This window comes from Sinohyriopsis cumingii, chromosome 3, assembly GCF_028554795.1.
Source record: "Sinohyriopsis cumingii isolate HCF-2022 chromosome 3, ASM2855479v2, whole genome shotgun sequence".
Lineage (NCBI taxonomy): Eukaryota > Metazoa > Mollusca > Bivalvia > Unionida > Unionidae > Sinohyriopsis > Sinohyriopsis cumingii.
The window spans coordinates 128,508,473-128,531,798 of NC_142963.1; the positions used below are offsets into that span (position 1 = coordinate 128,508,473).

The following is a 23,326-nucleotide window of genomic DNA, read 5'->3' on the forward strand; positions in this document are numbered from 1 at the left end:
GTGATCAGATAAATTGAATATTAAAAAATCAAACATCTCCAGTCTTTATTGTGACATGTCAAGATCACACTTTTTGGTATCAGAATATCTTGCAGTGACTGCAGAAAAATCTTCTAAAGAAAAGAATATCAATCTCATAAACTGAAGTGATCTTTGTCTAATATAACAGTATGGCAGTATTATGTTTTGCATTACATAAATTAACTAATAGAACTAAGTTTCTGTAAATTAAAATAAAAATTCTTAAAATCATATTTCTCTTTGTATCCAAAACCTGGCTATGAGACAATGGTTTATTTCAGAACCTGGCTGATACAGCTACAGCTGTAAGTTGCGACAATACTAGTCACATGACCTCACAAGCAGTGACACTGGCAACAAAGGGGTATATGAACCTCACACTGACATAACAAAGTGATTAGTTCAACAAACAAATCAACTCTCATTTTTCCCTCTGATGAGTTACAATAGTAACGAAACCAGTCAGGACAGTGGGTGGCTAGTACACCCCAGCAGACTGGAGGGCTCGCCTCTACATCCAAACAGTCATTATATTCCTTAAGTTTATATTTTATAGGAAGTGAAGGCAACCCTCTGCGGGGATCCAATCTACATGATCCCAAAACCATTGAGAGCCCATGAAATCCATATGAGAGTGCATCATTTCTCTTGTCCAGCTCTTCTACATATACCATTGTTAGTAGAAATGAGTCTTAGAACAAATTGAGAAAACTGGAAGAACCATTTACAGAATGCCCAGAAGTGAAGCGTTTGCTACTACCATCCCAATCAATTCCACTTTATTAAGAAGTGAGAAAACTTCTTTCCAAGTATGTGAAGTTAAAAAGGTATCTAACTAGCTGCAAGAGGGTGGCCTTAAAAGGAAAATTGCTTGAGAAATAGAAATTAATCTATGCCCAAGATTCGCCAATTCTCTCGATTTTGTCAGTGCTTGGAAAACACCAACCTCAAAGAAGCCTCAGAAATAAGAAGACACTCTACAAAACACAGGTCATCTATTTACTCACCTGCAAAAAATATATGTAAGACTAAAAGGGAATTCCATTTTGCATAGGGTCAGGATTTTAAAGAAAAAGAATGTCCCTGGCTTTCCTCACTGGTTATATTGGCTATTTAAAAAAGACCTTGTATATCTTAGGTATAATGCAAAGAACCTTTAATTCCCTTTATTTTGGTGTATGATTGATGGGTGTACAATGGGTTATAGAGTATACAGCTTGGCCTTACTTCAGATGTGCACCTTTCAAAAAAGTGCTAGCTCTACTTGGTCATTTTCACTTCCTGAACTTCAGAGGTAAATTGTATAAAAAAGAGCCGATAACTTTTTTACATTTTATGTATTTGGTAATTCATTCATTGCACTTTCAGAAGCTGGTATTGTCTAGTCTGGCAAAATTCATTTTCCCTATTTTAATAGCTGCTATGTATAGTGTACTTTAGACTAATTCAGACTGATTTTTTAACACAAGGGAGCAGTCATTTTAGTTAGCAGTGTGCTTAAATCATGTAAAATTTCCAAAAGTACAATATGCAAAAGAAATATCATCCACATTACATCAATGTAGCATAGAGGTATGCAAACATTCTCTCCACTGTGCATGTTTTAAATGCGAACTACTTCACCTTACATATGTCACTCTTTCAAAAGTACATATTATCTGGTGAGCGCCACCTAAAGCTGTATTCCATAAAAGAAAAGAAAATTAAAATGGTGGCATGAAATGATGTTGTGGCTGCTCTAATGAAGAATAGGGGCCCCGAGTGGCCGAGTGGTCTAAAGCGCTCGCCGTTACGGATCACTGCCATCTCACCTCTGTCTGCGTGAGTTCGAGTCCAGCCTCGGCTAACGTTGGTACGTGAGAAAGCCTGCCAGTAGCTTCTCGTGGGTCGGTGGTTCTTCCCTGGGTTTTCCAGGGTTCTTCCTCCACCAATTATACTGGCCTCCATGTATAGCCTATCTTGTGCTGAAAATGGCGTTAAACCCTACAACAACAACAACAACTAATGAAGAATAATTCAGAAGGTTTTGTAGAAGTATAAACCAGATTCAAGAAAAGGGGGAGAGCCTGAAAAGGGTCACGGTACCGATGGGTAGAATATCCAAGTTTTTTCTTCCTTATATAACAATTGTTTTACCTCAGAAAGTATAATAAACTCAATCAAAAGCTGCAGTTTGTACTTGAAAGTGCATACAGTTTTACAATGTGATGAAAGTTTGACATTTTTAAATATCTGCATTGCTGATTGTAATCATTACTAATGTTTGTCTACAACATTCGGATAACCCAGAAACTGAATAAACAAAACTTGCAGTAACAAAATCATTCTGGTAAATAGTAAAAAGTTATATAAAAAAAACAGTCCATACAAAAAACAAAATTTGGAAGGAATACATCTTAAATAGGGTCACAAAAATACAAATTTATTTTGTATTAATTATTTGTTGCAGATTTGTAATGAATAATAATGCACATGATGTAAGCCTGTGCTTACATTTGAATAATTTAGATATATTACCTAAATGCAAATGTTAAAATAGCAAGCAGATGAGATCACTCTAGCTTTGATACTGTTAATATATATATAACGAGTAATTATTACAATTCCAAATAAACCAAAGGAAGCATTAAATGACAATGACTTTTATGTATATCCTTGAACAATTTTCTGCCATTTATACACCCAAGTCGGATCCAATTCTAAACTGCAACCCAGAGCTGCAATTGCATAATGTGCCAGCAGGTCTAGGTTTTCGCACTTAGTTAGGAGTAATGAGTAGAACAAACAACATTGACCCCATTCTGCCAGCACATATCAGCAGCAGATCTCAGTCTGTGTTGTTTGTAGTTGGACCTGATTTCTGAGTATATATGGTAAATACTGCGAATTAAATAATCAGTTGTGGGGTACAAGTTTTTTTCTGGATATCTATAAACTTTGAATTGATAAACTCAACATTGAATTTTCTGTAGAAATATAGGACTCCATCTGCAATTATCAGACATAGTATCAACAAAATTTTAAAAAAACCTGCTACTCATGTCAGTGAGTACATTTACTTGGGACCGTGTTTATTATTCAGAATATGAAGCTAATGCCCACAAAAGCAATTTACATTGATCATGTTGATAAAAAAAGTGAAATCATTGCCGGACAAGATAGTGGCCAACTTGAGCCATTTGAAACTTTTTGAAAATTACTTCTCTGTGATTTCTTTTTTGATGTTACATGATTAGACCTTTCTGCCCTTTATACAATTGTAAAGTGTGCTATGTTACATGATTAGACCTTGCTACCCATTATACAATTGTAAAGTGTGCTGATGTTACATGATTAGACCTTGCTACCCTTTATGCACTTGTAAAGTGTGCTGATGTTACATGATTAGACCTTGCTACCCATTATACACTTGTAAAGTGTGCTGATGTTACATGATTAGACCTTGCTACCCATTATACACTTGTAAAGTGTGCTGATGTTATATGATTAGACCTTGCTACCCTTTATACACTTGTAAAGTGTGCTGATGTTACATGATTAGACCTTGCAACCCTTTATACACTTGTAAAGCGTGCTGATGTTATATGATTAGACCTTGCAACCCATTATACAATTGTAAAGTGTGCTGATGTTACATGATTAGACCTTGCAACCCTTTATACACTTGTAAAGTGTGCTGATGTTACATTAGACCTTGCAACCCTTTATACACTTGTAAAGTGTGCTGATGTTACATTAGACCTTGCAACCCTTTATACACTTGTAAAGTGTGCTGATGTTATATGATTAGACCTTGCAACCCTTTATACACTTGTAAAGTGTGCTGATGTTACATGATTAGACCTTGCTACCCTTTATACACTTGTAAAGTGTGCTGATGTTACATGATTAGACCTTGCTACCCTTTATGCAATTGTAAAGTGTGCTGATGTTACATGATTAGAACATGCTACCCTTTATACAATTGTAAAGTGTGCTGATGTTACATGATTAGACCATGCTACCCTTTATACACTTGTAAAGTGTGCTGATGTTACATGATTAGAACATGCTACCCTTTATACAATTGTAAAGTGTGCTGATGTTATATGATTAGACCATGCTACCCTTTATACAATTGTAAAGTGTGCTGATGTTATATGATTAGACCATGCTACCCTTTATATACTTGTAAAGTGTGCTGATGTTACATGATTAGACCATACTACCCTTTATACAATTGTAAAGTGTGCTGATGTTATATGATTAGACCTTGCAACCCATTATACACTTGTAAAGTGTGCTGATGTTATATGATTAGACCATGCTACCCTTTATACAATTGTAAAGCGTGCTGATGTTACATGATTAGACCATGCTACCCTTTATACAATTGTAAAGCGTGCTGATGTTATATGATTAGACCATGCTACCCTTTATACACTTGTAAAGTGTGCTGATGTTACATGATTAGACCATGCTACCCTTTATACAATTGTAAAGCGTGCTGATGTTATATGATTAGACCATGCTACCCTTTATACAATTGTAAAGTGTGCTGATGTTACATGATTAGACCATGCTACCCTTTATACAATTGTAAAGCGTGCTGATGTTATATGATTAGACCATGCTACCCTTTATACACTTGTAAAGTGTGCTGATGTTACATGATTAGACCTTGCTACCCTTTATACACTTGTAAAGTGTGCTGATGTTACATGATTAGACCTTGCTACCCTTTATGCAATTGTAAAGTGTGCTGATGTTACATGATTAGAACATGCTACCCTTTATACAATTGTAAAGTGTGCTGATGTTACATGATTAGACCATGCTACCCTTTATACACTTGTAAAGTGTGCTGATGTTACATGATTAGAACATGCTACCCTTTATACAATTGTAAAGTGTGCTGATGTTATATGATTAGACCATGCTACCCTTTATACAATTGTAAAGTGTGCTGATGTTATATGATTAGACCATGCTACCCTTTATATACTTGTAAAGTGTGCTGATGTTACATGATTAGACCATACTACCCTTTATACAATTGTAAAGTGTGCTGATGTTATATGATTAGACCTTGCAACCCATTATACACTTGTAAAGTGTGCTGATGTTATATGATTAGACCATGCTACCCTTTATACAATTGTAAAGCGTGCTGATGTTACATGATTAGACCATGCTACCCTTTATACAATTGTAAAGCGTGCTGATGTTATATGATTAGACCATGCTACCCTTTATACACTTGTAAAGTGTGCTGATGTTACATGATTAGACCATGCTACCCTTTATACAATTGTAAAGCGTGCTGATGTTATATGATTAGACCATGCTACCCTTTATACAATTGTAAAGTGTGCTGATGTTACATGATTAGACCATGCTACCCTTTATACAATTGTAAAGCGTGCTGATGTTATATGATTAGACCATGCTACCCTTTATACACTTGTAAAGTGTGCTGATGTTACATGATTAGACCATGCTACCCTTTATACAATTGTAAAGCATGCTGATGTTTCATGATTAGACCTTGCAACCCTTTATACACTTGTAAAGTGTGCTGATGTTATATGATTAGACCTTGCTACACTTTATACAGTTGTAAAGTGTGCTGATGTTACATGATTAGACCTTTCTACCCTTTATACACTTGTAAAGCGTGCTGATGTTATATGATTAGACCTTTCTACCCTCTGTTCACTTGTAATGTGTGCTGATGTTACATGATTAGACCATGCTACACTTTATACAGTTGTAAAGTGTGCTGATGTTACATGATTAGACCTTTCTACCCTTTATACACTTGTAAAGCGTGCTGATGTTATATGATTAGACCTTTCTACCCTCTATTCACTTGTAATGTGTGCTGATGTTACATGATTAGACCATGCTACCCTTTATACAATTGTAAGGTGTGCTGATGTTATATGATTAGACCATGCTACCCTTTATACAATTGTAAGGTGTGCTGATGTTACATGATTAGACCATGCTACCCTTTATACAATTGTAAGGTGTGCTGATGTTACATGATTAGACCATGCTACCCTTTATACAATTGTAAGGTGTGCTGATGTTATATGATTAGACCATGCTACCCTTTATACAATTGTAAGGTGTGCTGATGTTACATGATTAGAACATGCTACCCTTTATACAATTGTAAAGTGTGCTGATGTTATATGATTAGACCATGCTACCCTTTATACAATTGTAAGGTGTGCTGATGTTATATGATTAGACCATGCTACCCTTTATACAATTGTAAAGTGTGCTGATGTTATATGATTAGACCATGCTACCCTTTATATACTTGTAAAGTGTGCTGATGTTACATGATTAGACCATACTACCCTTTATACAATTGTAAAGTGTGCTGATGTTATATGATTAGACCTTGCAACCCATTATACACTTGTAAAGTGTGCTGATGTTATATGATTAGACCATGCTACCCTTTATACAATTGTAAAGCGTGCTGATGTTACATGATTAGACCATGCTACCCTTTATACAATTGTAAAGCGTGCTGATGTTATATGATTAGACCATGCTACCCTTTATACACTTGTAAAGTGTGCTGATGTTACATGATTAGACCATGCTACCCTTTATACAATTGTAAAGCGTGCTGATGTTATATGATTAGACCATGCTACCCTTTATACAATTGTAAAGTGTGCTGATGTTACATGATTAGACCATGCTACCCTTTATACAATTGTAAAGCGTGCTGATGTTATATGATTAGACCATGCTACCCTTTATACACTTGTAAAGTGTGCTGATGTTACATGATTAGACCATGCTACCCTTTATACAATTGTAAAGCATGCTGATGTTACATGATTAGACCTTGCAACCCTTTATACACTTGTAAAGTGTGCTGATGTTATATGATTAGACCTTGCTACACTTTATACAGTTGTAAAGTGTGCTGATGTTACATGATTAGACCTTTCTACCCTTTATACACTTGTAAAGCGTGCTGATGTTATATGATTAGACCTTTCTACCCTCTATTCACTTGTAATGTGTGCTGATGTTACATGATTAGACCTTTCTACCCTCTATTCACTTGTAATGTGTGCTGATGTTACATGATTAGACCTTGCTACCCTTTATACAATTGTAAAGTGTGCTGATGTTATATGATTAGACCTTTCTACCCTCTATTCACTTGTAATGTGTGCTGATGTTACATGATTAGACCTTGCTACCCTTTATACAATTGTAAGGTGTGCTGATGTTACATGATTAGACCTTGCTACCCTTTATACAATTGTAAAGTGTGCTGATGTTACATGATTAGACCTTTCTACCCTCTATTCACTTGTAATGTGTGCTGATGTTACATGATTAGACCTTGCTACCCTTTATACAATTGTAAGGTGTGCTGATGTTACATGATTAGACCTTGCTACCCTTTATACAATTGTAAAGTGTGCTGATGTTACATGATTAGACCATGCTACCCTTTATACACTTGTAAAGTGTGCTGATGTTACATGATTAGACCTTGCTACCCTTTATACAATTGTAAAGTGTGCTGATGTTACATGATTAGACCTTGCTACCCTTTATACAATTGTAAAGTGTGCTGATGTTACATGATTAGACCTTGCTACCCTCTATTCACTTGTAATGTGTGCTGATGTTACATGATTAGACCTTGCTACCCTTTATACAATTGTAAAGTGTGCTGATGTTATATGATTAGACCTTGCTACACTTTATACAGTTGTAAAGTGTGCTGATGTTACATGATTAGACCTTTCTACCCTTTATACACTTGTAAAGCGTGCTGATGTTATATGATTAGACCTTTCTACCCTCTATTCACTTGTAATGTGTGCTGATGTTACATGATTAGACCTTTCTACCCTCTATTCACTTGTAATGTGTGCTGATGTTACATGATTAGACCTTGCTACCCTTTATACAATTGTAAAGTGTGCTGATGTTATATGATTAGACCTTTCTACCCTCTATTCACTTGTAATGTGTGCTGATGTTACATGATTAGACCTTGCTACCCTTTATACAATTGTAAGGTGTGCTGATGTTACATGATTAGACCTTGCTACCCTTTATACAATTGTAAAGTGTGCTGATGTTACATGATTAGACCATGCTACCCTTTATACACTTGTAAAGTGTGCTGATGTTACATGATTAGACCTTGCTACCCTTTATACAATTGTAAAGTGTGCTGATGTTACATGATTAGACCTTGCTACCCTTTATACAATTGTAAAGTGTGCTGATGTTACATGATTAGACCTTGCTACCCTTTATACACTTGTAAAGTGTGCTGATGTTACATGATTAGACCATGCTACCCTTTATACACTTCTAAAGTGTGCTGATGTTACATGATTAGACCTTGCTACCCTTTATACACTTGTAAAGTGTGCTGATGTTATATGATTAGACCTTGCTACACTTTATACAATTGTAAAGTGTGCTGATGTTACATGATTAGACCTTTCTACCCTTTATACACTTGTAAAGCGTGCTGATGTTATATGATTAGACCTTTCTACCCTCTATTCACTTGTAATGTGTGCTGATGTTACATGATTAGACCTTTCTACCCTCTATTCACTTGTAATGTGTGCTGATGTTACATGATTAGACCTTGCTACCCTTTATACAATTGTAAAGTGTGCTGATGTTATATGATTAGACCTTTCTACCCTCTATTCACTTGTAATGTGTGCTGATGTTACATGATTAGACCTTGCTACCCTTTATACAATTGTAAGGTGTGCTGATGTTACATGATTAGACCTTGCTACCCTTTATACAATTGTAAAGTGTGCTGATGTTACATGATTAGACCATGCTACCCTTTATACACTTGTAAAGTGTGCTGATGTTACATGATTAGACCTTGCTACCCTTTATACACTTGTAAAGTGTGCTGATGTTACATGATTAGACCATGCTACCCTTTATACACTTGTAAAGTGTGCTGATGTTACATGATTAGACCTTGCTACCCTTTATACACTTGTAAAGTGTGCTGATGTTATATGATTAGACCTTGCTACACTTTATACAATTGTAAAGTGTGCTGATGTTACATGATTAGACCTTTCTACCCTTTATACACTTGTAAAGCGTGCTGATGTTATATGATTAGACCTTTCTACCCTCTATTCACTTGTAATGTGTGCTGATGTTACATGATTAGACCTTTCTACCCTCTATTCACTTGTAATGTGTGCTGATGTTACATGATTAGACCTTGCTACCCTTTATACAATTGTAAAGTGTGCTGATGTTATATGATTAGACCTTTCTACCCTCTATTCACTTGTAATGTGTGCTGATGTTACATGATTAGACCTTGCTACCCTTTATACAATTGTAAGGTGTGCTGATGTTACATGATTAGACCTTGCTACCCTTTATACAATTGTAAAGTGTGCTGATGTTACATGATTAGACCATGCTACCCTTTATACACTTGTAAAGTGTGCTGATGTTACATGATTAGACCTTGCTACCCTTTATACACTTGTAAAGTGTGCTGATGTTACATGATTAGACCATGCTACCCTTTATACACTTGTAATGTGTGCTGATGTTATATGATTAGACCTTGCTACACTTTATACAATTGTAAAGTGTGCTGATGTTACATGATTAGACCATGCTACCCATTATACAATTGTAAAGTGTGCTGATGTTACATGATTAGACCTTGCTACCCTTTATACACTTGTAAAGTGTGCTGATGTTACATGATTAGACCATGCTACCCTTTATACACTTGTAATGTGTGCTGATGTTATATGATTAGACCTTGCTACCCTTTATACAATTGTAAAGTGTGCTGATGTTACATGATTAGACCATGCTACCCTTTATACAATTGTAAAGTGTGCTGATGTTACATGATTAGACCATGCTACCCTTTATACACTTCTAAAGTGTGCTGATGTTTTTCCAAAATGTCAGTTAAAAGGATTAAAAGCTTTAAACAAATTTTGTCAAGTGATTTTGTTTCCATCCTGTTATCATGCACTGAATTTTTTGAAGAAAATGGTTGTTTTAGCATTTAAAGACACAGGTCAGAGTAACAAGTACTTTCAAAATCTGCTTGACCTTGTATAGAGCACAAGCATGCTTAAAAAAAACTGGATTAATAAACCATGTTACAAAAAAATCTATGAATACTTTTCCTCAGTTTATGGCAATTCACAAGATAATTCATATTCAAATTTAACAATAATATTGCATTTTCATGAAGAAAATAATGGGTGGGGGTAAAAACTGAAGCAAGATAAAATGCATCTTGTTTTAAATGAAAATTAGCAATGTAACAGGATATATAAATGGGGTGGGAGCAGGGTGGGTGAGGTTAGGGCATTTCTGCTATAAAGTTGGCAAAAGTGAAAATGAACTTTAATGTGTTTTAAAGTTCATTCATGAGGTATTGCCATATTTTCACTTAAAAATCCAATCTATTACTTGCATTACTTGGTGAAAATTCACTTTATATTACAGTAACTAAAAATGATTGCACAAATTTTTAAATAAAGGAAAACTGTTATGAAGATTATAGTTGACAATAAGTGGAACAGGTATAATGTAAAACCTTTAAAATTGTACTTTTGAATCAGATTAGAAGTTAGTTAGCATGCACTTTTAAGCTACTATATTCATTGTTGTATGCAAACATGCCATAATAAGCACACATCCCTCTTCTTGGGTCCAAACTTGAAAAATAATATTTGTTATTGGGCACATATTTATTGATCTTGTCATGTCAAGTGAAGCAGCTGCTAAAACCCATCAAGAAAAAATTGATTTTTGCCCTTAGGATGTGTGTGTAAAGGGGGGTGTGTGTGTGTGTGTGTGTGTGTGTGTGTGTGTGTGTTCAAGTTTTGCCACAAAGCAGGCTGACATAAATTCTTTCTTTGGGTCCCTTCTGACTCTTCGATTAAGGAGGCAGAGGAAGGAATCTGGTCATTTGATAAAGTGGTAAATGAGGTTTACTGTCTATTACCCAGCGGTCTTTGTCCCAAATCTTCTAGTTTTGGTGACTCCAAAGTTCCCTTAAGTACCCTACCTTGGACTCTAATGCCTACCAGATGGAGATTTTAGCAGGGACCTGGGCCTGTTTTTCCAGCAAGGATTTGGAGCTGAAGTGATGGACACTAGTTGCTATTGCCTCACATTCCAACCTTTTTTCAGCTTTGTCCTTTAATACGTTGAAGAAGGATTTCATTATATCCAGCTGCCTTGCAAAGATTGTTTTTGGCCATCACCAAGACATCAAGACGTGCACACATGATGTGCATGGCACTTTCTGCAGAGGTCCTTTATCTCCATAGGGATACTGCCTTACAAACATCAGTCATGCTGAAACATGTATAAAGCTTTTTGTAGGCTACCCTTCTTGATGTGGTGATGTTATTCAGAGAACTAATCCCTAAAGTGGCGTCAAAAGATCTGATGGATCAGCAACACCTGTCCTTGGCTGCATTACTGGACCTGGCTAAAATTGTGAAGAAACACCATCAATATCATAAGTTCCATGGCTCCATTTTTAAACATTTTAATTAGGAAACCATCAGAACTGAAATCAAGTCATAATTTAAAACTTTCTCCAATTTTTCTCATGATAAAGGGGCCTGAGGAGAAATTGTATGGACCCTCCCCCTAAAGCCATTGTTCGGAGGCTTTGTTGGACCTCTCAGATAATGCATAGATCTTTTCCACAACAAGGGAGGGTTACCAGGCTTGCTTCTGCTTATCTCTACCTTTTTCAAGCACCCCCATATTGCTCCACCAACCCCAAATGGTATCTACGGGAAGAAGTGTACAACAGTGGAGAGGGTCAAGAGCATGCAAAGTCTGGGATTTTATTTTCATATCTTTTTAGTTTTTAAAGGGGGGGTGGGTTGGCTCACTATTGATCCTTCTTTTTTGAACAAATTTCTTTTGGAAGAAAACTTCACAATGGAGACAACTGCCTCAGTAAGGAATGACCTCAGGCCAAATGACTGGTCTCCATAGATTTCTGCATTGTTTATCTTCACATCCCCATCGTCCCAGCCCACATGAAATTCCTGCAGTTTTGTCTGGGACAGGCAATCTTCCAAATTTGGGCTTTTCCTTTCACTCTTGGGTAATGTGCATAATAGTGGCTCATTTAAGGTCCTGATGGATTATCATGCATACTACAGTGCTTAGACAATTGGTTGATGCACAACATCCTCAGACTTGTCCTTCTGGGGAATCTCTGTTGGAAGATGGTGATTTGTGTAGACCTAGTTCCCAATCAGGGTATATTCTAGGTCACCAATTACTAATTGCTGCCCCCACCCCAATAAATTATTTATAGTTCTAAAGTTGTTGGAGGAGAAAATAATGTCTTTGTATGGGGACTTGTACCAGGAAAAGATATGGCAATGCAGTTCTAGGAGTTATGTGTGGTATTACATAATCAAAATTAGTTTTACCCCCCACCCCAATAAATTAATTGAAATATTGAAGTTGTTGGTGCCAGTTCTTAACAAAAATATGGCTTCTATTGAAACCCCAGAACAATTGCCTCTGATAAATTTTGTCGACACAGTAAAGTTTAACAGGTACCATTATTATCTTGCCTTGCAATTTTTCTATTAATCTTGGGAAAAATCTGAAACTTCTTTTGTTTGAGGGGTGAGGTATTGTTGTTTTTTAATTGTTCCCCCATTAAATCACAGAAGCAGTTTCTTGAACCTGTGAGTATTAAGACTTTCCCATTTGCCATTACATGTATGTAAAGTTTCATAAAAATGAGAAAAGTTTTACCCAGGATAAAATTTTTATGCACACTGCCATAAGATGGTTTATTATATTATGATGTTGTCTTCCCATCTGCCCGTCTGTCGGTTATCAGTTTTGTTTCTGCTCAATAACTCAAGTTGTCCACATAAGCAGTTACCTAGCTTTTTGGATGGCTTACACATGGGTAAGGAGAAAGCCTGTCAATTTCAGTGCCAAAAGCTCAAAGTCCAGGTCACTATGATGGAAAAAAGAAAAATGGTTTCCCCACAGTGACTAGACTTCTCCAATATCTACATTTGCCAAACTTTATTGATGGCTTGAGCATAGTATGAGGAAGAAACTTATAAATGTTGAGGTCAAAGATCAAGGTCAGAATGGTTTCTACAAAAAAATCTCCAGGTTCCTACCATCTACAGTTATGAGACTTTGTGCATAGGTTGCACTTGAGGTAAGTGAAGAAGTATACTGATTTTGGGGTCAAAGATCAAGCTGAAAGAATAAAAATAATTTTGCACAAGAACATTTGCTTTAAATCACATACTTCAACTAAACTTTGCACATGGCTTGCGATTGGTTAAAAGTAGCATATTGATTTTGAGGTAGAAGGTTAAGGTCATTTTAACAAAGAAGAAATTTTTTTCCCACGAAATAACATTAGATCTGAATCACATTTCTTGATAAATCTTTGTGGTTGGCTTACACTTTTGTTAAGGGAGATGCCTATAAATTTTGGGGTCAGTGGTCAAGGTCACAGTGACGGAAAGAAGAGAAGTGGTTTCTTCACGCAACATTTAGTTGATCTACACAGAGGACTTTTAAACACAGGGCAGGCATATAATGTGTTACTCTTGTTTTTTTTCAGAGATCTTTGTCAGAGTAAATCTCAGAAGAAAGCGTTATCTTACCTGCAATCCTATATGAAGAAAGAAATCAGAGATATGGTACGTCTATGAATATTATTAAGTTATATCAGTAGAGGATTAAGTAAAGCATTTGATTGCCTCTACTGCAGAATCTACATTATGAATTGCTGTAGTAAATGCTTGAGATTAATAGAATGTATGGTAGGATTTGCACTGAGACAAGGAGATCCCAGTAATATATGATAGGGTTTGCACTGAGACAAGGAAATCCCATTAATCTATGGTAAGGTTTGCACTGAGACATGCAAATCCCAGTAATCTATGGTAGGGTTTGCACTGAGACAAGGAAATCCCAGTAATCTATGGTAGGGTTTGCACTGAGACATGGAAATTTCAGTAATCTATGGTAGGGTTTGCACTGAGATGGGGAGATCCTAGTAATATATGGTAGGGTTTGCACTAGGACAAGGAAATCCTAGTAATCTATGGTAGGGTTTGCACTGAGACAGGGAGATCCTAGTAATATATGGTAGGTTTTGCACTAAGACAAGGAAATCCTAGTAATCTATGGTAGCGTTTACACTGAAACAAGGAAATCCCAGTCAAGGGGTTTTATTATTTGTCTTCCCAAATATAAGATCAGGATCACACAAATCACTTTTACATTTGTTCACATAATATTTTGTAGATAGTGACAGAACATCTGTCAGGAAAGAGTAAGGTTAGCATACATCCTTGGTTTTACATTGTGTTTCTTATATCCTCTCCAGTCCTTGTCATTGTCTGTCTCTTGTTAAACTCTAAATATTCTGATTAAATTTCCCAATTTTGTTTTAATGAGATATCTCCCCACTTTATGTTTCTGTGTTCCTTGTACCCCAAAGTGCAACATATTGTGAAACCATACAGAGTTTAGTAAACTTGACGTTATGCTGGGGCCCAAAAGTGAGGATTCAAACAGTTTTTTGGTATCTTCATCACTTACAGCCACAGAAGTTTTTGGTTTGTTTCCATTCCCTTCCTTCTTCAGCTCTCTCTCTCTGTTTACATGTTAGGGTCTCTCTTGCTTGGTAAAATTCAGGGCTATAAACCAATCTGTAACTGTATCTGTGTCATCTCACATACCATCCAAATTCTCTATTTTATAACACAATTTACGTTTTAAAGCTCCTTGAATAAGATTCTTGTTCATTACATAATGCTTTGTGGCTAGTCAGTAGAGGTGAAACAATTCATTAGTATATTGATGCATCGATACTTTTGCTGTTACGATGATCATGTCGATACAAGTGGTGGAAAATCGATACATAATTATACCTACCTTATGCAAGTTATTTTAATCTTCACTAGTCATCAAAAGTTGACAGGCAAGACAAAACTACAGCATTGATTAAATTTGACCAGGAACTTACCATTTGCATTGTTAATCACATGACATAAATGGTTGTTTGCCTAAATTTGATTGGCACATTGTGCCCTGGAACAAGCATTATGTGTTTTTAAAAAATATAGGCTACCTAGAAACCTAAAATGGCTGATATGCAGCGTGGTTCAGATGAGGATTTTGTTCTGCAAATACTGGCTGATGATAGTTATGATGACAATATGTTTTAAAGTTATGAAGTATGTTAGATTATTGGAGCTGGGAAAGTGTTAATGAAGATACCCATGGGTGATTTTTAGCTTGAAAATGATGTTAAATATGAGTCTTTATATATATGCTGGATGGTCAAAAATAGACAGCATGTCAGTCACTCACCATTTCAGCAAATGTAGAAAAGGCAGAATACGAAGCCAAATTAAAATAAATTCAATTTAAAAGTAGAATACAATTTTCATTTCTGTTCTCAAACAATTTAGCCCTCTGTGAGTTATGTGCTACAGAACTATATTTCCCTATTGAGGTTACGATAAACTGACTAAATAAGAATGAAAAAAAATTAAGAAGCAGTGATATTTTGATCATAATACCTCTGTCTGGTGGCTAAAGTGTGTCCTGCATATGATCAGATTGAGCAGCCTTATACGGCCTAAACTGTTAAATACATATCACAGACAACAGGTAGTCTGAAAGTATTTTTGTTTGGATTAGAATGGCATATAAATAGGTGCTAAGTATACTTCTATAATCTGCATACTGGAAATACAACCAGTAAATCACATAAAAGGGCACCAACAGCCACTGACAGACCTTCTAAAGATAGAAAGACCAAATATTATATGAATCAATAATGTATTGTATCATAGGCTGTTTATCATGAATCATATTGAAAGGCAGCACAGGTGTATCATTTCACCCCATTGTAATCAGTTATTTCATTCATTCGTTTACTCATTCACGGATTCATTTCTCTTTTAACAAACTGAAATTATCTAAACTGCACTGTGCGTCATTTTATGTACTCGTTCATTATTCTTTACATTCAGTTTTTGTAATATTAGTCAGTATATAGGCCTCTTTTTTTACCTCTCAGTGTTGTTGGCTTGTATTTGCTTCCATCATTCTGATGAAATGAAAGGAAAAATTTTGAGAGAATGTTGTTTAGGTCACGTGATGGCACTTCATGTATGGAGAATCTTTCGTTGTGTTGCTCCAGATATTCTACTAGAAGTTTTGTGTCCTAATGTTTTATATTTGCAATTTACAATTTTCATGCTCTAAAACAAAATTTGTAACAAATCGTTTGTCCACATCTGTAAATTTGCTTTATGACCGTTTCACATTTTTTAAATTTCATCTCCTGATTTTGTTATTACTCATATGAAAGTTGTTCGCATTTCAGAGACACCTGTATTTATTTTTTTTCTCCAGCCATCGAAAAGAAAGGAAAGATCTTCTGTCTCATCCTTTGGTGAATTTCGCCAAATCATGTTTAGCAAAATTTTTGAACTTTCCGTTTTTCAAAAAATGTACCGTATACATAGAATACATACCCAGTGGGTTGAAAACATTGATGATTTTGCTCTCCTACCATTCGGAGTCAAGATAATCCTTAGCTTGTAGTCCATTTTCTTGTTTGCTTTTTCTTTATTTTTTTAAATATTTTTTTATTTGTTATTTGTTTCTCTCTAAAAACTATTCTGGTAAATTTCTGAAACTGTCAGTTTTTGATTTTAAAAAACAAATCCATCGCTAAACAGAAGACAGCAATGATAACATCCCTTGATGACCAGAATGAGAAAAGAGCAATAAGTTTAGGAAAAAAGCAAGATTTCTCTGTCACGTGTGTGAGAAAGATTCTTTATTGCAGTACTGTGATACCTGGTCACACTACCCAGTGAAGTGGACAAAGTAGTTGTCTGAAACTGAATGAATTTGCCTGAAAACTCACCTTGTGTGACACTGAAGTTTCCTTTAATCTTTTGCACCTCAGCAACAGCCTCCTTCTTGTATATGATTTGGGGAAAAAATTTCATGCATAATGTTCTGTTGAAAAATACTGCTTGTGTAAGGGTCTATTGACCATGCAGTGAAAATTTCTTCTTGTTTCTCTCAGGGAAAAAATGACTTCACTCAAATCCTAACCTAGCTGGACCCTTTATAATGGTCACCTGTATACAGTATAGCAGCCACTTGCAGATAAAGGTGAAGATCAAATACTATGAACTGATTTTCTGTCAAGTATCATAAGTGAAAAACAAAGACATTGCTCTAACTTTTCAGTTGACAGTGACTTCAGTAGTTTTCTTTTGATTTCGGTTTCCCTAAACTCCTTGAGGTCTACGTCAAAACTCAGTTTTTGTTTTGTTCAATTAGTACCTTATTGATCTCATGATTTCATTGGAAGTAAAATCTGCATAAAAGGACTATTTAGCGGACAATTTCCTGTTATTTCTTTTATTAAAAGGATGCATTATTTTTCATTTAAAAATGTGGCACCATTTGGAAAAGACTAAGAGGATGAGGAATGGGTGCATTACTTGGATATATAAGTTGATTTATTAATAATGCTGATAAAAACATTCCCCCTCAACGGATTTTCTTGTCACAGTGGAGAGCACAAACAGGAAAGTAAACACGAGTACAGATTCAGGCCCATTTTTTGAACTCAACAATATTATCAAAATTGTACCAGATACAAATTTATTGATATTGTTTCGATCTTACAGGACAATCTAATAGATCTATTTTTGCTCTCAGAGACTAAAACTGACACTTCATTTAACTCAGGTTTATTTAAGGTTAAAGGCTACACTTTTAAACGAAATACAGAAGTTGTAATGGTACAGCATAAATGTTTGCTATAGGTCTGACCTACCTTTCCAGTGAATTGAAAGCTTAGATTGCAATCAAACTGAATATTCATGGAATTCTGTCTGTATAAATTTAATCCTGCACCCTACTCCTACAATGTAAGCCCTTGACCCTGGTATTTTTGTTTCTTGATGCCTAAAACATAAATATCGGGGTTGAGGGCTTACATTATGGGACTATCCTGCACCTGTAACACCTATGATGGCCTAGTGGTTAGAGCGTCCACCTAGGATGTGGGAGGTCTCGGGTTCAAACCCGGCAGAGTCATACCAAAGTCTTATAAAAATTATACTAACAGCTGCCTCACTAGGTGCTCATCATTAAGAGGTTAGTGTTAGGACTAGTTGGCCTGGTGTCAGGATAGTGTGACTGGGTGGGACATGGATGCTACATGTCAGCGGCATGATGCCCTAGTGCTAGACATCACTATAAACTCCTATACTGCAGACATTGTAGTGATATGACTGAGAAATTGCGTTAAAAATCCAAATCACACACAAACAAAGCTATATATATTTTAGGGCTATAGTTTTAACATTTGGCTATCTTCATTTTGTATCTCTTATAAGAGGTACGCCATTAGCTGCATGCTATATACTGATGTCTGCTGTTGCCATTCATGTTGTATATGCTTTTAACAATAAAATTGTCATACTCTGTACTTAAATTATTAAGTGTACCCCTTCTGTGATGTGTGTGATATGCTGGTATCTGCTGACATTTGCAATTTCGACTTGCACGATTTCATATGAAGTTTTTTAATTTAAGTATTTAGTGGCAACTAAACAATAATGAAATTATTTGTCTAAAACAAAAACATTTAGGATTCCTGAATGGCTATAATGAATGTATTAAAGTTAATTGAATTACTTGTTTTGAAATGAGAATTAAAGGCAGTGAAATCAAACATTTTGAATTACATGACCACTCTTAAGAATGAACCTATCACATAATTCTTCGGTTAGCTATGTATTCATAAGTAAAAAGCCACAAAGAAATTGGGCTGTTTGCATGTTACTTAATGCTGTATTGTCTAAATCTTCTCTTTTAGTTGGCATTGTAATGTTTATGTATGTATTCTTTCACTTTGAATATATACTGTCTAGGTACTGGTCTCGATAGTTGTCTCTTAATTTGATGATGCCATTGATATTGTAATGTTGATATGTGTATTGTTACACTGTAAGTATGTACCATCTTTGTACCTATCTGTTGAATAATGACATACATTTTAATTCTTCACAACCACTGACTAGAACTTGACAAAATTTGACAGAAACTTTCCTGACATGAATGCCTTTCAAATCTTTATACAGATCTGCCGTCAAATATGTCTACTGTTTCCATAAAGAGAAAAACCCTTAAACGATGTATCAAAAACTGCTTAACAGAATTTGACTAGATTTGATAGAAAGCACTCTGACACACAGGGCTTTTAAATTTGTATACAAGAACTTGTCTGATGCGTCATCAGGTATCGCCGTTACAACTAACAGGTAGAAAAACTTCAGAGTTCCACCCCATGAGACAGAGTTTTAAATATTTATTTTGAATGTAAATTTTTGCCCTTTGTTTCAAGCATATAATATTTTACCTGCTTTATATTATACACATTTTACAGTGTTCTAACATCTTTGCCTTTTATATTTTACCTTGTTGTACTTTATGTTTACATATATTTAGAAAAATTATCTCCCTAGCATTTTTTGTGCAATATGTTAACCTGAGTTTCAGGCTATTTACGGTTACAAATGGATGGCTTAAATTAAAATAAGGAAGAAGTGTATTGATTTTGAGGTCAGAAGTCAAGGTCACTGATCAATAGAAGAAAAGGAAAGGGTTTTCTGCACAACATCTTCACCACCAACATTTTCCTAACTTTGGATGGCTATTGATCTTGGGATCAAAACCTCAAAAATCAAAGTCACAGTGACTGAAATAATGGTTTACACACAGTAACATTAATTCTACATCACAGACTTTGACTAAACTTGATGGATGGTTTGCACTTGCAGCAAAGAACTCTATTTTGTGGTCAAAATGGCAAAGGTCACTTGACTGAAAAAAAGAAAAATGGTGTCTGCACATAAAAGACCATTAAACACTGGGTGGTCTTAAAATATATCGTCCATGGTACTCTTTTTATTTTTTTAAATTTACATTTAATTTTCAAAATATAGTCATTATTATGCAGAAATGCCATTTAATGCTAAAACATGCATACCATCAAATAAATAAAACAGATCTGTAAACACCTTTTCCGCAAGAGCTGCTTGACAGAATTTGACCAAAGTCTTTATAGAATGCATGCAGGTATGAAGATCTTTTCAAGTTGGTGCAAATGTTGCTGATCTGCCATAAAATATGGCTGCCTTTACTAGTGGCCTAGTGTTTAGAGCGTCTGCCTCAGATGTGGGAGGTCGTGGGTTCGAAACCCCGGCCGAGTCAAACCAAATACTTATAAAAATGGTACTAACAGCTGCCTCACAAGGTGTTCAGCATTAAGGGGTCAGTGTTAGAACTGGTCGACCTGGTGTCAGGATAATGTGACTGGGTTGCCCCAGTGCTAGACATCACTATAAACTGCCACACTGCAGACATAGCGATATGACTAAAAAGTTTTTAAAGCTACACTGAAAATCCAAATCACACACACACACATACACACACACACTAAAACTACAGGGGCCCTGGGTGGCCAAGAGCTCGTCTTTATCACTGTCATCTCACCTCTGTCTGCATGGGTTCAAGTCTCTGGTTTGGCCAGTGCAGTTTTTTGAGAAAGATGCATGTAGTTTCATGTGGGTCTGTTGTTCTTACTGGGATTTTCCCTGGGTTCTTCCTTCACCAGTTACCCTGGCCACCACGAATAGCCCATCTTGCACTAAGAAATGGCATTACTAAAAATCCAAAACAGCAACAACAACAACAACTTAAACTACAAAAAAAACTTGAAACAATGTTTTCTCCAATCCTGCTGAGAAGATTATAATCTGATCATAAAATTTGATTATGACTTAAAAACACGCTAGTGTGTCAGCTGAATTTATTTATTATTGTCTGTCTCTCCATGTTATCTCCCCTCTACCAAAGGTTGGCAGATTTTCATCAGATCTCAGTCGACGTGATGACCATTCTTTTATTCCTTTATTCCTTATAACACCTCTATAAAGCATTTTGCCTTAAACTCTACAAATTCAAATAATAAGGTAACCAATTAACAGCTTGTTTTGTAAAACGTGTCAACTGTTATTTAATAATTCTAATCCTATTGCCCTGCCATGCATCACTGTACCAGTTATTGTGATGGTGAAACATTTCTGGACCCTGTTGACTGGTTCTGGCAGCTTTTTTGAATGTGTTGATAAAACACATAAAATACCATGTTTTTGTAATTTTCCAAAGTGGTTGATTTCAGCTATAAAACTATATGTGCGGTGTATGGCGTTTAAAACAGTATTTTTGGCCTACCTCCAATAGAATTAATTATGTCTGTGTGGGCACATCTTTAATGTTTGTGTTGGCCATCAGTTAGCATCATAGATTTATTTTGAAGTTCAAATTACAGATGATTGCCATAGTAATGGTCCAGTCTTCATGAATCTCACAAATAGCCTTTTTCGTTTGAATGTACATATAGTATTAATATTCAAATATGACAATAAACATTCCACTTCTGTCTCTTGTGACTGTCCTCAACATGTTAGCAAGGTGACAAATTTGCTAAATTTGCTTTTCTTTTTTGCATCGTCATCTAGCTCATGAGTATTAATAAATTGTTTGATTGTCTACCATTGGTACTGAATATGTTCCAAAGTATTCACTAATTTATTAAAAAATCATACTTTTATTTTAATTTATATTTATAAAAATTGTTCCTTTTCTTCAGATTCAGAAACATCATGACGTGAGGAAAATTCAGTCATCTATCAGAAAGGTAAGACAGGAAAAAGATGCGACCTGTTCATGGACAGGATATAAATCCGATTTTGTTTACCAACAAAACAGTTAATGCACTGGAATATTGTCCTTTTTTTCTTTGGACTTTGTGCAGTTCTTGTGTCTGTAGGGTACTCAGTACTTTTTTCTTTGTCAAATAATTTCTCTGATCACATTAACGTTAGGATACAGCGCTCTGCTACCTCCAAATTTCAGCAAAAATACAATCGTCTTTTCTGTCAATATTAGGTAGACCAAGGGCAGTAACTCTTGCCCATTACCTCTCCTTTCCAACTAGATGGAGCTAGTTTTGAGCTTTAGCTCCATTACTTGCAACGTAGTCCTGACACCTTCCTGAAAATCCTGTGATTATCACCATGGTTTTCAACCATCCAGAAATTTGATGTTCTAGTGTGTAGTAAGGAATCTTTAGCAGGTGCATCTTTTCTATCCAAGGTTCCGATATGTTAACCCTATCCACACCTTGCTAGATCGATTAGATATTTCAGTGCGTTGAGTCTGTGAATTTTGTTGGATGTGGTGGCAAAATCAACTTGTTCAAATTTGAACATTGTTTCTACATGATCAAGAGAAGGGGGTGCACACAATTGGAATGGACTCATAAATAAGAAATTTTCCTCTGATGGTCCATGTTTGTACAAATACATCCTTTCCCTCAAATAGTCCTGTAATGGCTTCCCTTTGGAATGCAGTCATACTTTCAATGTTAAACTTAAAAAGTATCCTTTTAAAGTCAATCGTCTCTACCATTTTTGACCAATGTACAAAGCACTGCTGTTACATGCTTATGGTTAGTTGGCATTACATACTAAGGGAGGTAACTATAAAATCCAATTGATGTCACTAGGGCAAAGCACTGAAATATCTGATTCATCTGCCAAGGTGTAGATATGGTTAACATATTGGAACCTTGGTTAGTGAGGATGCTACAGGTGGTATAAATATTTTTTTTAATTTTGATTAATATTTATGTGAATATTTTTGAAGTTATGAACATCGTTTAGCATCTTGTTAATCTTGTTATTTGTGTTTCTGCACTCACTGCATGTTTTTGTTTGCCTGTTGAGCAGTGGGTGTTGTTTTGTGACTTGTTAGCATGTTTGAGTTGTTAATTTATCAATTTTTTGTTCTTCTCATTTTAGTTAAACATTAACAATGAAATGCACCAAATGCAAAACATTCAAGGCCTTCAAGGACACTTACGATATGTGCCTTGATTTGACTAAGTGTCTGAAATATGCAGCGTCTGTGTACTTGGATCAGAGGATATCTGGTCTGCAGTATTATGGAAGAGTGTTAAGAACAGAGAGAAACAAGGAAGTATCACACTTAGCAGTTTGATATGTTTTGAGCATCCACCCCAAGATGGATTCAGTTGCGAAAACAATGGGGGACATTGCTTGTCTCCCCACCCCCCCACCTTCAACCACCCAAAAATGAG

At 35.7% G+C, this 23,326-nt stretch overlaps 1 protein-coding gene across 3 annotated transcripts in view; it reads left to right on the forward strand.

Annotated features, from left to right (window-relative positions):
* LOC149803820 (uncharacterized) overlaps positions 1-23,326 on the forward strand; it is a 101,807-nt gene that overhangs the window by 53,937 nt on the left and 24,544 nt on the right. For all 3 annotated transcript variants that reach the window (XM_089953632.1, XM_089953633.1, XM_089953634.1), the window contains exons 9-10: positions 13,670-13,748; positions 21,815-21,862. In XM_089953632.1, the coding sequence (XP_089809758.1) occupies positions 13,670-13,748; positions 21,815-21,862 (127 nt within the window). The remainder of the gene's footprint in view (positions 1-13,669; positions 13,749-21,814; positions 21,863-23,326) is intronic.